The sequence below is a fragment of the Zonotrichia albicollis genome, chromosome 3 (assembly GCF_047830755.1).
Source record: "Zonotrichia albicollis isolate bZonAlb1 chromosome 3, bZonAlb1.hap1, whole genome shotgun sequence".
Lineage (NCBI taxonomy): Eukaryota > Metazoa > Chordata > Aves > Passeriformes > Passerellidae > Zonotrichia > Zonotrichia albicollis.
Genome location: NC_133821.1, coordinates 64,417,139 through 64,432,800, shown reverse-complemented (window position 1 = coordinate 64,432,800; position 15,662 = coordinate 64,417,139). Strand labels below are relative to the sequence as shown.

General features: G+C 39.8%; 1 protein-coding gene across 5 annotated transcripts in view; it reads left to right on the top strand.

Annotated features, from left to right (window-relative positions):
* The window catches only part of SYNJ2 (synaptojanin 2), a 69,457-nt gene that overhangs the window by 41,541 nt on the left and 12,254 nt on the right, over nucleotides 1–15,662 (top strand). For 4 of the 5 annotated variants that reach the window (XM_074537677.1, XM_005490239.4, XM_074537678.1 and 1 more), the window contains 10 exons: nucleotides 906–990; nucleotides 2,197–2,337; nucleotides 5,241–5,433; nucleotides 7,085–7,243; nucleotides 7,456–7,612; nucleotides 9,370–9,487; nucleotides 11,293–11,511; nucleotides 12,757–12,835; nucleotides 14,012–14,180; nucleotides 14,592–14,726. In XM_074537677.1, the coding sequence (XP_074393778.1) occupies nucleotides 906–990; nucleotides 2,197–2,337; nucleotides 5,241–5,433; nucleotides 7,085–7,243; nucleotides 7,456–7,612; nucleotides 9,370–9,487; nucleotides 11,293–11,511; nucleotides 12,757–12,835; nucleotides 14,012–14,180; nucleotides 14,592–14,726 (1,455 nt within the window). The remainder of the gene's footprint in view (nucleotides 1–905; nucleotides 991–2,196; nucleotides 2,338–5,240; nucleotides 5,434–7,084; nucleotides 7,244–7,455; nucleotides 7,613–9,369; nucleotides 9,488–11,292; nucleotides 11,512–12,756; nucleotides 12,836–14,011; nucleotides 14,181–14,591; nucleotides 14,727–15,662) is intronic. The other variant, XM_026795410.2, reaches the window with a different exon arrangement.

Genomic DNA, 15,662 nt, shown 5'->3' with positions numbered 1-15,662 from the left:
ATTAAGGAAATACACGTGACGGTGCCTGTCTGGTTAAGCTAGTAAAGGAGGCTAGCTGTCATGCTACTTTCACCCTTGTGTCTGCACAGAGTTGCTGCATATGCTGCTTTTTGTTTGTGATTTCTGAGTCAGATTTGATTTAGGTTCCTTTGTTTGTCTATATTTAGATCTTCATGTTGAATTAAGTTACAGTCATTGTGGTCATATGACACTTTAAAAAAATTTAAAACTCTTTAGGCAATGGACAGACCTAATGGGTCAACAGATTTGCTTCACACTATTTTATGACAGCATCTGATCTTTGATGTTTCCTCAGAGTAATATAAACAGAGCCAGGGAAAGAGGGGTGGGGGTCATTGTGCTCTAGGGTGATCTAACCTTAAATATAAGTGATCTAAGAAGGACTTGGAAGAAAGAAGGCAAGAAGAAACTTCAGAAGCATCCTTAAACTAGATAAATTTGCTAAAGGCATTGAGATGGAGGTGACATACTGGTGTCTAGACAATTAAGTTCAGTTGCACAGGAATCTATGTCAGAAAGGAGGAGCACGTTGGATAAAATTACAAGAGGGTAAGAGATGGTGACTAGTGAGGTGTTGTGGCTTTAGTGATGAGTGGGATGTGGGAGAGAGGGCTTAACACTGCTACAGTATAATGCTCTGTTCTGAACTGCTTCCTGCAGGAGAGATGGAGACCAACTGGTGGGAGAAAAGCAGGAAAAAATTCAGAAGAACTGCAGGGGATGTTTTATGAGATTAGATTAAAGGAGCTATGAATATGTATAGCTTGGTAGGGGATACATAAGATAGAAATACAGGAAGGATCTCTGACAGAAATTAGAATACAAATCATTAGAAGAAACAACAAAATTTTAATTCTGGCATGACTTTTCTTTCCTGCCAACAGATGATGATAACTGCCCTCCTGACATATTTGCAGTGGGATTTGAAGAGATGGTTGAATTAAGTGCAGGGAACATTGTGAATGCCAGGTACGTTAAAAAAAACCCAAACCACCGAGCAGACAAAACCAACAAAAACCCCTAATCAACCAACCTAAAAAACCAACCAGCCAAAAAAACCCCTTGCAACTGTAAAAAAACCCAACCCAATCAAACAAACAAAACCCCAACAAAAAGAACATAATCTTTCCCAGAGGAACTGGCCATGTTCATTTTTATGGTCACTGGGCTCACTCAGTTCCAAGTCTGTTGTCTGCAACCATCGCTGGAAATATGTTTTCCCTTAAAAATGTCACTGGGATGATGTTGAAAGTGCTCAGTTTCCTAAGTCTCTTAAGTCTTTATGTTGTCAGAGAAGAATTCTGATGGTTGAGCTTGATCTAACACTTGTCCTTAAAGCCGTGTCTGATGTTGGAAAAATGTGCTTAATGACTACAAACATAATTGCCATTCATGTGGGAATTCGAAAATTGTCTAAAAATGTCTCTGTGGCTAATTGTATTTGTGAAAATTGTACAGAAGATGTTAAATGCAAAGCCTGAGGTAGCCTGAGGTAGCATGTGCAGTAGGCCATTGTGTTTACTGATCCTAGTGAATCTGAATGGAGGTGGAATGCTGAAGATCATGTTTCCAATGCTGATTCTTTAGGCTGGCCACTTAGTTGTCTGTTTTGGGAATGACAAGTTACAGCAGTGCTTAGTGTGGCTGCTGGGCTGGTGGTATATCTGCATGGATATGTTGACTTTGGAGAAAAGAAAAAGCTAGATCCACTGATATGAAGGTATATGCAGCTATTCACAAACCTTTGCTAGAAACAGCCAACAGCTGTGAGTAGCCAGTCACCTTCCAGTCACAAAAAAAGTTAAAAGTCATGAGATTGATTTGGAAATTTGTTTTTATGGTTATGATTGCTGTAATCAGCTTCCAGTTATCCCCAGTGAATGGGTATATCCAATGTCATGTGAGTGTGGGTGTTTCTAAGTGTATTAGACAAATCCCTCACACATCCAGAAGCAGGATAACTGTATTTGTGTGCTTTGCCTGGGCTCACTGACCCTGCTAACTCTAGGCTGGCTTACAAGGAGGTATTATTGGTCTCTGCCATGCATTCTACAGCACTTCATGTTCTACAGCCTAATGGGATGTCTGTAAACCTAAGGCACAGTTAGTCTGTTCATTTTATTGACTGCATGTGGTTTGTTTTGATTCCATTAAATGATTTTATGTTTGTTCCAGTACAACGAATAGAAAAATGTGGGGAGAGCAGCTTCAGAAAGCTATTTCCAGGACTCATCGCTACATTCAGCTGACATCAGCACAGCTTGTTGGTGTTTGTCTTTTCATCTTTGTACGACCATATCATGTCCCCTTCATCAGGTAAAAAAAAATCCAAACCAAACAAACAACTACAGCAACAACTCAACAAAAAAACCCAGCAAACCAAAACAAACAAAAAACCCCACCCCAAAATAAAACTAATCTAACAACAACAACAAACCTCAAACCAGCTAAACAAAAAAGCCCCAAAACTCACCCTGTGTCTTCAGTGACATCTGGTGTTGTAGCATGGCCAGAGAAAATGGGGTGGACTTGCTCATCTTGGTGGGAGTCATGCAAACCTGTGTTCTGGTCTCTGCTCAGCATGGAGAAGAGGCATGCTTCCAGACAGCAACAGGCTGGAGTCCATCTCCCTGGGTAGCACAAAGGCCAGGCAGCGTCAGTGCCTTCCTCCAGGTAGCTGCAAAGCCAGGCTTGCTCCAGGTGGGCAGTCAGGGTGGAGCACCTTGTTTGGGTGCAATCTTCCTGGGAAGGGAATGACCTGGGCTAGTAAGTCCAAGAGCGTTTAATGCACTGAATGAAGGAAGTGCCTGCCCTGCCTGAAGGGCAGATTTTACTTCTAGCCCTGTCCATGATTCCTTATGGAAACAGGGATAGTTCTAGACCTAAAAAGAATGGGGGAAAGAGACCTGATTTTGGCCCTTGACATTTTATAGAGGTAAGAAAACCTGTGAAGTGTTTGTCTTTCCCAGATGACATGAGAACCAGAACTGTGTGCCCAGTCAGGAGAGTGCAGAGCTATGTATCCTCTGCTTACTGACTCAGCTGTCCCTGGAGAGTGATCAAACTCCTCCTAGAAAATTACCCATGGGGATACTTGCATTAAAATGCCTTTGCTGTGGGCAAGAATTATGCAGGCTAAGTGTAAAAGAATGATGCAGGCTAAATGTAAATGGTTAGGAAGTGAATAATTAGCCAAAACTATCTTTGGGCATCTGTCTGACCTTAAAGCCCCGAGATCCAAACACTCCTTGCTAACCCCATATTAGGGCACTGATTGGCCACTGCATTTTGTGATTAAAATATCAAAAGCTGCCTCTTTCTTCCCTGTGATCTCATACCTACTGAAAACCTCAGAACAGAGCTTGTGCAACATCAGGGGCTGTAGGCCAGACAGAGCAATACAATGCAGGTAACTGATGGTCTTGCATTGCTGCTTTCCAGTAATCTTTCTTCAAAATTATTTAAAGAATTTTTTTTTTTGCTGCTGCTATGAAGCAGTCCAGAGGAGAAGTGTTTCTCTCAGTTTGTGACTTTTCACCTGGCTTAAAAAAATTTGAGTAATCCAGTAGGAAATTCGTGGTTTAAATGGACATCAGAAGCAGAACAGCACAGTGGTTCTGTTGCAGTTGTCAAACTGCTGGAAATTGGATGTAGCCCTTTGAAACTCAAGAGAAAAAGGGAAGTTGATTTTACTGACCAAGTTTCATTATTTAATGCAAATGTGCTGCTATGTGCTATGTGAGCATAATCAAATCTAACCTGTATGCTTGCATATTTTTCCCATGTCTAGAAGAGGAAAGGAAAAATGATCAGAAGTGCAAAAAAATGCTTCTATGCTTACCGAGATTGAAGAGATTTAGACAGAAGACAGAGAATAGAGAAATAATGAGACAATAGCTGGTTTATACATCAGTGAAATGATTGATGAAATACAAGCAGCTGAATTTACAGCGGGTTATTTCAGCATAACCTTTGCCATGAATGAAAATCAGTTGAATACCAGCCAGGAGATGGGTTGGCAGGCAACAGGAAGGGAGAACTTTAGAGTGAAAAGACTGAATACCGTGCTTCTGTAGGAGTGCTTAAAACCCATTGTTTCATAGAAAACTTTGATGTTCCTCCTTTGCCTCCCTGAGGGTGTCTTCTGGTAGTGTCCTGCTGTCACAAAAAGACAGGAAATTAAAGATAGAGGAAAAAAAGTATAAAAGATGGGGGAGGAAGAGAGAGGAAAATGAAGGGGGTGGGAAAAGGAGGCCTGTAACATCTTGCATCATTTACATCATGAATTTCTGAGAATAACTCAAATAAAGCTTAGAAGTTTTCTGCACGTCCCTTTTTAACATCAGTAATATTCTTGTCAGATCTGCTTGATGTTTTCTCTGGAAAGTAAAATTTTCTCACTGGGAAAGGCATGCACTGTACTAGGGTTGGCTAAAACAATGATCTCACCATTTACTTATCTGATCAGACAGCCATGCTTTGTTCTTGGAGTAGCCTGGCTATTTGGGAGAAATTACCCTGAGAGCAGGTGGTCTGCTTTATCAAATTATCTTTCTGTAGTGAAATGTGTGCTAATCATCACATTGAAATACTAAGTGATTAGCAACATGGAGATCTTAAGCAATTTGTCATCAGTACAGAACTCATTTGAGAAGTTACATATAAATAGTTGTATCCAATAATCTCTGATTTTATCACATCTGATTTAATGAAGTATGGGTTATGATCTGCCGCTCTTTAATTAAATGGAAAATCCATCATGAATTGTGAAGTTGGGTTTCAACACATATGAACAGTAAATTTTTAATTGTCTGAAAAGCACATTCCCATATGTTCAAAAGTAAAAGGAAGCATAATGGTAAAATTTAGTTATTGTCAATATTTTAAGGATCATGGTAGAGGGAAACTTGAAAAGTATATTCTGTAGAAATTCCCAGTATTTCAGAAATTAGGTTGTGCTGGTCTGCTTGGAAGGGATGAGAAAAGAAGAAAAGTATTTTCAAATAGTTTTTTGTAGTATTGTATTAAACTTAATTTGAAATATAAGTACATGAACATCAAGAAACTAAAAGATGTGCCTAAAAGCAGCAAGCTTTCTAGAGGGGAAAAGACATGGCATTGTAAACTGGCTTTTCCCTTTATATTGCAGCCAAAGTTAATTGAATGTTTGTCCCTGAAGCCCTTTACTCTGTTCCTTTTCTATTTTTTTTTAAATGCAGGGATGTAGCAATAGACACCGTGAAGACAGGAATGGGAGGAAAAGCTGGGAATAAAGGGGCAGTGAGCATTCGTTTTCAGTTCTATAGTACCAGTTTCTGCTTTATATGCAGTCACTTGACTGCTGGGCAGACTCAGGTGAAAGAGAGGAATGAAGATTATAAAGAAATCACACAGAAACTCAGCTTCCCAATGGTAAGTGTAGATGTATGTGTGGTAAAAGTATTGGAGATAAAGGTGGTATCTTTACATCATGAAAGCTGGTCTCAGGCTGTCTTTGATGACAGGTCATCAAAGAAGGCATCTCAGTACCATGAAAGAAAATGTTAACAAATAAATAAATAAATAGGGAAGCATGTTTCACAGAAGAGGAAGTACTACCCAATGTAGCACTTGCTTTACAAAAGTACTAATCCTCTGAAAAACCAGAGTTGCTCCAGTGCTTGAAAAGTCCTTGGCTTTGAGCAGTTAAGCTCTAGATGACTGATGATGAAGCTGGAGAGCGACATTGATAGCTCTTGCTGGCTCTAGTGAGTGAGAATTCCTGAAAGACCATCCATGCCATTCAGTGCAGCAGTGCCTTGGCTGCTTCTGGTTGGGTATGATGGATCAGTTCTTGGGCACTGGCATGGTACCCTCTGTTCCCTTTCTTTCGTCCTCCTGAATGTGTCACTCTCAAGGAACTGCTGGCTTCTCTCAGAGCGTGGCAATAGGCACCACTGGTCTGCATGAATAACTTTTCCCCTAAATTGTGTCAAATCAGTCACCCTAGTGTTTTTAATTCCAGCTTGTCTCCTCAGGCCAGTTGATAACCCATGGGATTTGGTGGCAGGGCTCCTTTGCTTCCCTTAATGTTGATTGCTTTAATTTCCACAATACCTTCTTTCTTGGGCCTCTCTGTAAAGGCCTAAGCCAGGACGGGATTGGTTGAGTTTGTGTATTCTGGTTAGTCAGCAAAAAATGGCATTTAGGTTGCAAAGCATAAAATTTTACCTTCCTGTTGTTTGTAAGGTTTAGAGGCTTGGCACGTGCAGCATATCAATCAGTTGGTTTATGTAGGAGCTAATACTGACAGACTGGACGTCCTGCAAAGAGGATCTGTTCCAAATGGCCATAAAGTTGTGCTTATGGTAGTTTTTTCTTCTAACTCGTTAACTATTTGATGTCCTTTACACTTAGAGCCCCTAAAGGTACCTTGTGTGTATAATGCATATAAAGAGTGCCCTCTAGTGCTGTGACTGCCACAGCCTGGAACGTTTCCCTTATGAATCTCTGGTGTTAAGAGGATTATTGCTGTGCTAGGAAGGAAGAAAAAAAAAAAGACTGGTTAGAGGATAGGATGCTAAATTTAGAACTGGAGTGAATTTTCATTGACGTTTGATTTCAATACCTTTACAAAACTGTGACGTGCACATAAGATCTAATTTGGAAATTGTTCTTACTCAGGAGCTTGTTGCTAAATTTGCCTTGGTACCAGAGGCACATTTTGTGTTATATTTAGAATATGCAAATATATGCATGTGAAATGTGTTAGGGAAACAAACATATTTTGAATATTCATGAGAGGCAAATTGTGAATATAAAGCTAGGATCCAGCTTAGACATACCTTCAGGAAAGAGGGGTCAGAGTCTGACATTATTGTTTACAAAATTCAGCTCAGTGGGGTGCCAAAGCCAGGGAAGGAACCATTCTATTTTAGCACAAAATGAATTTTGACAAATGAATTGTGACAATTAGGTCCAGTATTTAGTAAGTCAGAGAGACGAGTGCTACATTTCAGTGCATTTCAAAGGTGTTTTCATGAATGTGATTTAACATTAACAGTATTCTGTACCTCAAATCTAGGGGCAGAACATGTTCTCCCATGACTATGTCTTCTGGTGTGGTGATTTTAACTATCGCATTGATCTAACGTATGAAGAAGTCTTTTATTTTCTCAAACGTCAAGACTGGAAGACACTTTTGGAATTTGATCAACTACAGCAGCAAAAATCCAGTGGAAAAGTAAGGCAGTGTGTCTCATTTTCTTGAATAACTGCATGTTGGCTGGGTCCTTCTTGTTCCTTGAGAGAGTAAAGAGGTTGCATTTCAGACCCTTGTTTGTAGCACTTGAATGCAGCAATTATTTTAAAAATCAGAGCATTGTGAGGAAGTTGGTACATCACAGTGGCACCTTTCTCATCTGTAACTTAAAGAGATGTTCTTTATTTAATTAGATTTTTAAAGACTTCCATGAAGGGACTATTAATTTTGGACCAACATATAAATACGACGTTGGCTCGGAGGCTTATGATACAAGTGATAAGTGCAGAACCCCAGCATGGACTGACAGAGTGCTTTGGTGGAGGAAGAAACTGCCCTTTGAAAAAACAGGTGTGTAGAATCCTTCTTTATCTGAAAGTTGTGTTAGAATTCACCTAGAACCCATTAAAGGGGGCTTAACCTACTGAATGGTGCTTTACTCAAGCAGATGTTCTTTCAGCTTCACTGGATTAAGTGCCAGAGATAGAGAAGGCCCTTTTTTCTTGGGGGTGTGTGAACAAAGGCTTTATGCTGCAGGTGCTGGGAGCTCACTAAGGAACTGAAAACAGCCCAGCTGTAGTAGTACAGAAATAATTCTGTAGTTTTTCAACAGAATCATTAGTCCACATGAAGTTTCTGTGTTATAATGGCTAGATAGTTAAAACTGCACTTCTCAGTAGATGTAGAAACAGTTTTCTGTAATTTCTTCTGTACTGTAATTCTTAGGAGTATTTCTTCTAGTTTATAGAATTGGGGAGGTTTCATTCATTAGTCCTGATAAAGTACTTTGAATTCATGAGTGGCCAACACAACAGAAAGGCCATTTTCACTTGTTATTCAAAAGTTGCAGTTAAGAAATAAAAAGTATTTCTTTGCATATCGAGATAGTTCTCATAATCATTCTCTTAGTCTGCAGGAATGTCTATCCCCCAGTGTTTCTAAAATTTGAATAAATTCATATTAGGAGTGTAATTGCTGGAGAGTTAATTTGATCTGTGCCTGCAGATGTGGTTTTTCACATGCCTGGAAATTTCTGCTTGGAATCTAAGTCATACCATGACTATGTTAAGTGTAAAAACTACAAAGCAAAACTGGGGCAGTGAAAGAGTGCATGTCATCATGATACAGTTATTCCCTCTTATCTAAGGAATGAAAAACCAATTAAAATGAGGAGCCTAAACCATTGATAGAGATGCAGTCCAGGGAAGAAAAGCTGTATGAGATATAATAAGGAAGTTAAAACAGCCCTCTTGTGTAGGTCTGCCCCAGCTGGCTCACATGGGTCCATAACTGACTGGTACATTCTCAGCCCTGCACAGCTTTCTTAGTTTGCTGCCAGAGTTCCTCTCCTTTACTGCTGGTGGCAAGGCTCTTCTGCCTCTCAGCTCTTTTTGTGTTGCATCTTGTTGCTGCTATAGGCTAAATGACTGCTTGCTTTATGAGAAGAAAGTGTAGCCCCAGTGTGAGTGACTAGGATGAAATGCCATATTCCATATTAACTCATTTTCAGCTTCACAGGAAAGAGGGACAGAGTTATCCATTCAGTCAAACAGTGACCCAAAAACTTCCTTGTTACTAACAACAATAGAATACCTCTAGTGTCATGTCTGGAGCACTTTCTGTACCTTAAGCGTTGCAATGGAATAATCTGGAGGTTGGATTTTCGTGGGTTTGGTTTCTCATATCTCTTGTGTATTATTCCTCCAATCCCTGTCTAATACTCAGATTTACAAAATAGTTTCCAAGTGCAATGTCTGGTTTTATGCTCAGTGTTGAGGTAGGAGGTAAAATACTAATATGACTCTATCAACCCTTGTTGTACAGATAATTAATTGGGTGACATTGTGATCAACAATTTTGCAGTTTCTTACTCTACTGATCAGCTGTCTCAGTTTCACTCTCAGTCCTTTCTTTTTTTTTTTCTTTCTAGTCACTAATTTGTAAATCTTGTAGGATACAAGCTCTTCTTTGAATGATATATGTACCAGAATTAAAGAACTCCCACCGCCCACTAGTAGGGTCCATGGAGAGCTTCCTAATAAAATAGTGTTTAACTGCTACTAAAACTGGATTTGAGTGACTTTTCAATTATGTTTTGTGCTGCATAGCTGGAGAGATTAATCTTCTGGACAGTGATCTGAGTGCTGATACTAAAGTCAGGCATACCTGGACGCCTGGAGCCTTGATGTACTATGGGAGAGCAGAGCTGCAAGCGTCCGACCACAGGTAACTAAATAATCAGAGAGAGTTTAAAATGTGCCAGATTAAAATGTGTCATGCTAAATTACACCTTCAGAGCAAGGGACTAAGTCTGATTGAAACAGGAATTACACCTTTATTCCATGTTCAGTATCTGCTTCGTGGGTCTTTTCCTCTCAGGGTGAGTTTTATACTAGAGTGGCAAGTATCTAAAGTCATGTATTTATTTTTCCTGCACGGTGATTGCAGCTAGGGTTGGATAAGTTGCAGCAAGAGGTATAGAAAACAGAGCTTTCTGTTATTTGGTTTAAAAAGCTCTGATACCTAAGGAAGCTGCTCTGATGGATTTCCACTCAGCTTGCTGCAGGAGAGGAGGAGGTTGGGACTGTGTGGCCTGAAGAGGTGTAAGCCAGGCCACACAGGGATGAGTTTGGCCTCTTCACTCAAGTACTCAAGTGTGGGGCTTCTGTGCCTCCTTTAAAAACAGTAATGGGAAAAGGTAGAAAAATCAAATACCAGTGTTTCTGGTTGATCTGTATAATTGACTTCTCTTTAGGGATGTGAATGACCTATCTTTAATAAAATTGTTCTCTACTTCACTTCTGAGAAACAAATTGTGAGATAAATACACTTTGAAAGGTCCCTTATATTCAGAATATTTCTCTCACCCCTTGCATGCTTTGTGGAAATGCTACAATTTTGCTCCTCCTAGCAATGCTCAGTGACCCCCAGTAGCTGTCTGGGTGCTTCTGGTGGTGCTCTTGCATGCCAGGACTGTTCTGTATTCCCCTAGCAGTGAAGGAACATGCCTCTTGCAATCAGTTTCTCTGTGTCAAGGCTCTGGCATTGCTGTGCTCTCATTATGTAGGACCCTGAGGATGGGATCTGTGAAACATGACTGTTATACATGCTTTTCTATTTCAGCAGACTTGACTCCAAAAGCTGCTTTTTAATTACAGTCAGCAGCTTTGCTTTCCTAAGGTTTGTGCTAGAAAAAGGGCATAGCTGTATCTTTGTGACATATGGAAATGCATTATGATTCACAATGCTTATGGAAATAGTTAATGCTTTCTATACATTTTTCCCCTCTGTTATCCCTTTCTAGCCCTGCTGTTGTTGCTTTTATGTGTTCTGGTAATGTGTATTCAAGAGCCAGGACTATTGCAAGTAGAAGGCAGCAATTTTGACACAGTTGTAAGAGCAGCTGTCCCACTCACTGGTCTGTGTGTATATGCAGGTGAAAATCAGAGAGTGTGGATTGCACCCACTGAGATGAGATGAGTTCTACTCTTTCAGCCAGCTCTCTCAATTTTATTCAAATCTAACACACAGAGAAGTAATTTGTAAGAAATGGCTCAAGAAGCAAGTTTGCAGTGTTGGCTGCTTTAGTGTAATGAAGTGGCACATATTTGCTACATGACCATATTATACATCTAGAACACCTTGTCCTTAGTTTTTGTAAGATATGTGGCCTTGTCTAACAGAAAATCATATATTTCCATATATATTAATAATATAATATATAATAATAACATATTATATTTAGATGTTTGGGGCCACAGCTGTTTGATGATGAATGAAGTATCCTGAAATTTTGGTCTGTAGGTTTGCCATAAGTGCTTCATACAATTGTTATTTCAAGTCACTTATGGTGTGTCTTCAGTTACATTCAGCTAATGCAGGACTACGAAATATAGTTAATAGTGCTCAAGACATGTTGTTAACCACTGCAGAAAAAATGAATCTTACCTGTTCTCCTTCTTTATATAGATTTTAATTTTATATAAGCAATTCTTATTTTTAAATAAGTATTTTTCCTTTGTTTTGTGTAGGCCAGTGTTAGCTATTGTAGAAGTGGAAGTTCAGGAAGTTAATGAAGCTGCCCGTGACAGTGTTTTCCGAGAAGTGTCATCTTTCCAGGGACCACTGGATGCCACAGTAGTGGTAAATCTGCTGTCACCAACACCTGAAGAGAAAAATGAATTTCCTGAAGACTTGCGTACAGAGCTTATGCAGATGTTTGAGGATTATGGCACTGTTGTTCTGGTCAGGTGAGTGTGGCATGTGAAATGGCATGGCATCTATTAAAAACCACAGACTAGAAGATCCCTATTGTCCTGACAGAGTTAACTTTGTACTGGAAAATTGGGTATGTAGAATTCCTTTACTGCACTTTCAGTTCTTCATTAGAAATTGAATGCAAGTTTTTGAATATCTTACACCTCTCAACAACCTTTTAAAGAAGTAATCCAGCAGGTCTCTTGTCTGACTGGAAGATAATTTTATTCAGTACAATGCCATAAAAGCAGAGACTTTGATGTAAATCATCATCTTTAGATTCAGGCCTCATTTCCAAGCATTGCTGCTTCTGGTGGATCCTTGGGCCCTGCTTCACCTCCTCTGGGGGGGTCTGCTCTCTTCCACCACTCTTTCACACTTGGCAGGAATTCCTGGCTGGCTCTCCTTCCTGTTGGGGGTCATTTTGCTTGTTTGTTAACAGTACAGCTTCTCACAGAGCTATCACCCACTGGGTTTGAGAGGGAGAGTGTGATACCTTCTGGCAGAGCAGCTTTATTTCATTCTGATTGATTCTCTACAGGGCTCCAGCACAGCTGTGAGACTTCTGTTTTGAGAAATACAGGCAAAAGACCCAACAGTGACCTCTGGGAAACACTGCCAAAAACTTGTTCAGGTTTATTTGATTCATTTGTTAGTGGAGAAAGCTGATGACCTGTTATTGTATAGTTTTATATCGCATGATATAAGCTGAGGGTTCCAAAGCAGCTGTTCAGGAAAAACAGCACCACCTTGCTTGTAAAAGAAAGGAGCAAGAAAAGAACATGTTTTGGTGGATTGTTCTTGGTGTATTTTGTTTTGAATTGCTTTAGATCTTGTTGGAATACAACTCTGGGAACATCACATGTCATCTGAGGTGTAGGATATGCAGAACCACAGAAGTTAGTCCAGAGGGAGTGTAGCTATTGGACTGGGTATCCTGCCAACAGCTACTGAGATGTTTGTCCTGCTGTTCCAGGGGTGATCCAGAAAAGGGCAGGGTGCTGGGGTCATAAAAGGGAGGATTGGAGAGAAAAGGAGCCCAGCTGGGATTCACAGACCACCTGTTCCTCCTCAAAAAATAGAATTGTGAAGGAAAATACAACTAAGACCAACTGCATAGCATTGCATATGTATCCTGTATATAGATCTATATGGTAGATTTCTATCATGCTAGCCTTCAAAGGATTTTATTCAATGGTGAAATAAAATGTTTTTTCTCCTCTGCCTTTTTTCACTAGGATCTGTGGAGGTCAAATGCTGGTGACATTTGCAGACAGCAAGTCAGCTCTTCGTGTTATGGATATAGATGGTGCCAAAGTAAGCCTTTCTCAAACCTATAATAATAATTTCATAACAAATTTCTCAAAAGTGGTTGCTTAGAGTGAAGTACTTGAGTTTCTACCTAAATCAAGTAGCATTATTTCAAAGAGTTAGTGCTCATGAAGTCCTTTACTTTCACATCTGCTGAGTCTATTAATGCAGTACTTTAGTGTCAGGATGGCATGAGGTGACTTTTCATGGATCCCAAGCAGTGCTTAGGATCTGGCCTCTGACACCTGTGCAGAACACAGGGACTTGTTCATGGTTGTGGCTGCTTGAAGCAGTTCTCCTGACATTCTGTGTGACTTCATACTGTTGCCAAAGAATCCTCATGATTGTGGTTTGGAGAATTTTTGTTTCTTCAGTATCAAATAGGCTCCTTCTGCTAAGCTGTAACAACATGATTCATTGGCTTCCATGGCAAATCCAGCATTAGCAGTAGGAGTTTACCTTGACATCCCCTGCTTTTCCTTCCCGCACACATACTCTACAAATCATTGACCCCCTGTTGAAAAAACTGTTAGTGACTGCCCTGTAAACTTAATACTGAAGTAGTGAATTTTAACTCTCATTCTTCTTTCATATTTGCAGTTTTATCTTCTAATTTGACTCCTGCTATTGATGTAATTTAAAGCACAGACTGAAACACAGTTGTGTGCACACAGTATGTGAAGGTGCTGGGAATCTGACTTGGGAACTTTTGAACTGATTTTCCTGTCAAAGCTGCTGGCTTGTCTGCATTTCACCCTAAATGTCATAGAGCAACACACATAAGCAGCTGAAGTCCTAATGTGTTTGAAAATACACCTTCCACGTACATCACATATGAGATTTTTCTGGTTAGTCTCCTTACAGGTAGCAGTAGATACAAAACTCTTGTGTGTTTCAAAGCTGCTGACTCAAAACCAGCACCCTCTCATGCCAATATTGCTATTCCAGTGTCATTTTGACAATATTTGATGCTTCACCTATTTCTCCAGTGTTTCCCAAAAGCAGCAGCAGTGCTTTTGAGCTGTGAAGCTCATTTTCTTTCAAGAATATTTTTACAGTCTGAAAACTTGGTTGTGGGGGTAAGAAGATTCTGAACAGGCTGACAGAACTTGATTATTCTGTTCAAGCGTTCTTGTTTTTTGAAGGTTCTTGGCAAAGGGAAACAGTTCTTTCTGTGCTTAGGTTAGAGGCAGAACAGTGAAGATCCAGCCCAAGACTAAGGACTGGCTAAAGGGCCTTCAGGAGGAAATTGCACGAAAACGGGACAGCATTGTCCCCATGTCCCCCACGGCAAACTCCCACCTTCTGGAAGAAAATTTTGACTTCTCAAGTTTGGACTATGAGTCAGAAGGTAAGCAACATGCTTCTAAGCTAAGTAGTGAGAAATTGCTTTGCTGACTTTAGTTGCACAGAGTCAGTGTGGGACAGTATAGTGTCAGTGGTACCTTAATTTGTAATGAAGCCACACTTATTAAAAAGGCTACTGTAATTAAAGCCATGACCTGACTGTGCCTGGGCATAGAACTGTTACTTATATCATCCTGTCAATTCAGTGTTACATGTTAGCAAATTCAATATATGATACAGCTGCCTGTAGAGACACATTGTAATGAAACTCGTGGTGTGGTTACACAAGAATCTTGCCCAACCTATATATTAAATTATTAAATTAACTGAGAGTATAGATTAATTAATCGGGAGTGTAGAGAGACAAAGAATGAATTTTCTTATTAATTCTTTGTTATCTAATATTTTAATCCAGGTGATATAGAGGATGAAGATGATTATTTAGAGGACGCTCTGTGTCAACACCTAGCAGCAGACACAGCAGAAGATACACACTGTACATCCACAGCTCTTTCAAACAAATCTGGACAAACCCCCCGCCTGTATAAAGGTAAAGTATCCACCTTCCTTAAGGTAAGACCTAAAGGATTGTTGTTTGTTCTCCTGTTATTTGTATTTCCCTGTTCGTTTATATTTTCATTCTAGCTTCTCCTGTAATACCTATTCATGCTCAACTCCCCTTGAGTTAGTGACTGTAGTTGAGGTCCTCAGGCATAACAGCAATACAAATGATAAAATTCATGATGATTCTCCTCTCTAGGATAGGGCAAGGCAGGAAAGCTGAAAAATGCCTTTCTAGACAAAGGAAATTAAATCTTTTTATCCATTTGATGTTGTTTGGCACCAGAACATACAACAAAAAAATCGCATGCTATTTTCTTATTGGTGAGGGCCAAAGCAAAATCAAACCAGAAGAATCCTGCTGATTCAGTGATGGGCTCAACTCTGTCCTTTGAGCAGTAGCAGTGGCAGAAGAGTTAGCTGTAAGCTGGGAGGTTGCTGTGTTCAAATTATTTCAGAGGCCTGAAGTTTCTCCTTTGTTCCCATTTGATTTATTCATGAAGGAGTCTAGGTTCATGGAATATATATATACATATAATAATTCTATAGGTACCTCATGAATGTGTAACCTTTTTCCTCAGTTACCTGGCTTGTTTGCACATTATTGTGAAGTGACTTGGTAAAAAGAAGATAAAGCTGTGGAGAGAAAACTGATAAAAACTGAGGCAGGAACGAGCCAAGCCAGTCTTACAATGGGATGTGATCAGGACGTGCTTGAGTGGCCGAACGTTGACAGGCTGGGATATGTATTTAAACACCTGATTGTGACAGCAGTGATTCAGTAGCTGTCATTCTGCACTCTCTCAGAAGTGCTTTGTCTTCTGACATAAAAATGAAAACTTTTAATACCCTCAAAGGTTGAGTCAGAAGTAGAGTTCAAAAAGATTAAACAAAATTCATACACTTACACAGACAGATTTTCCAA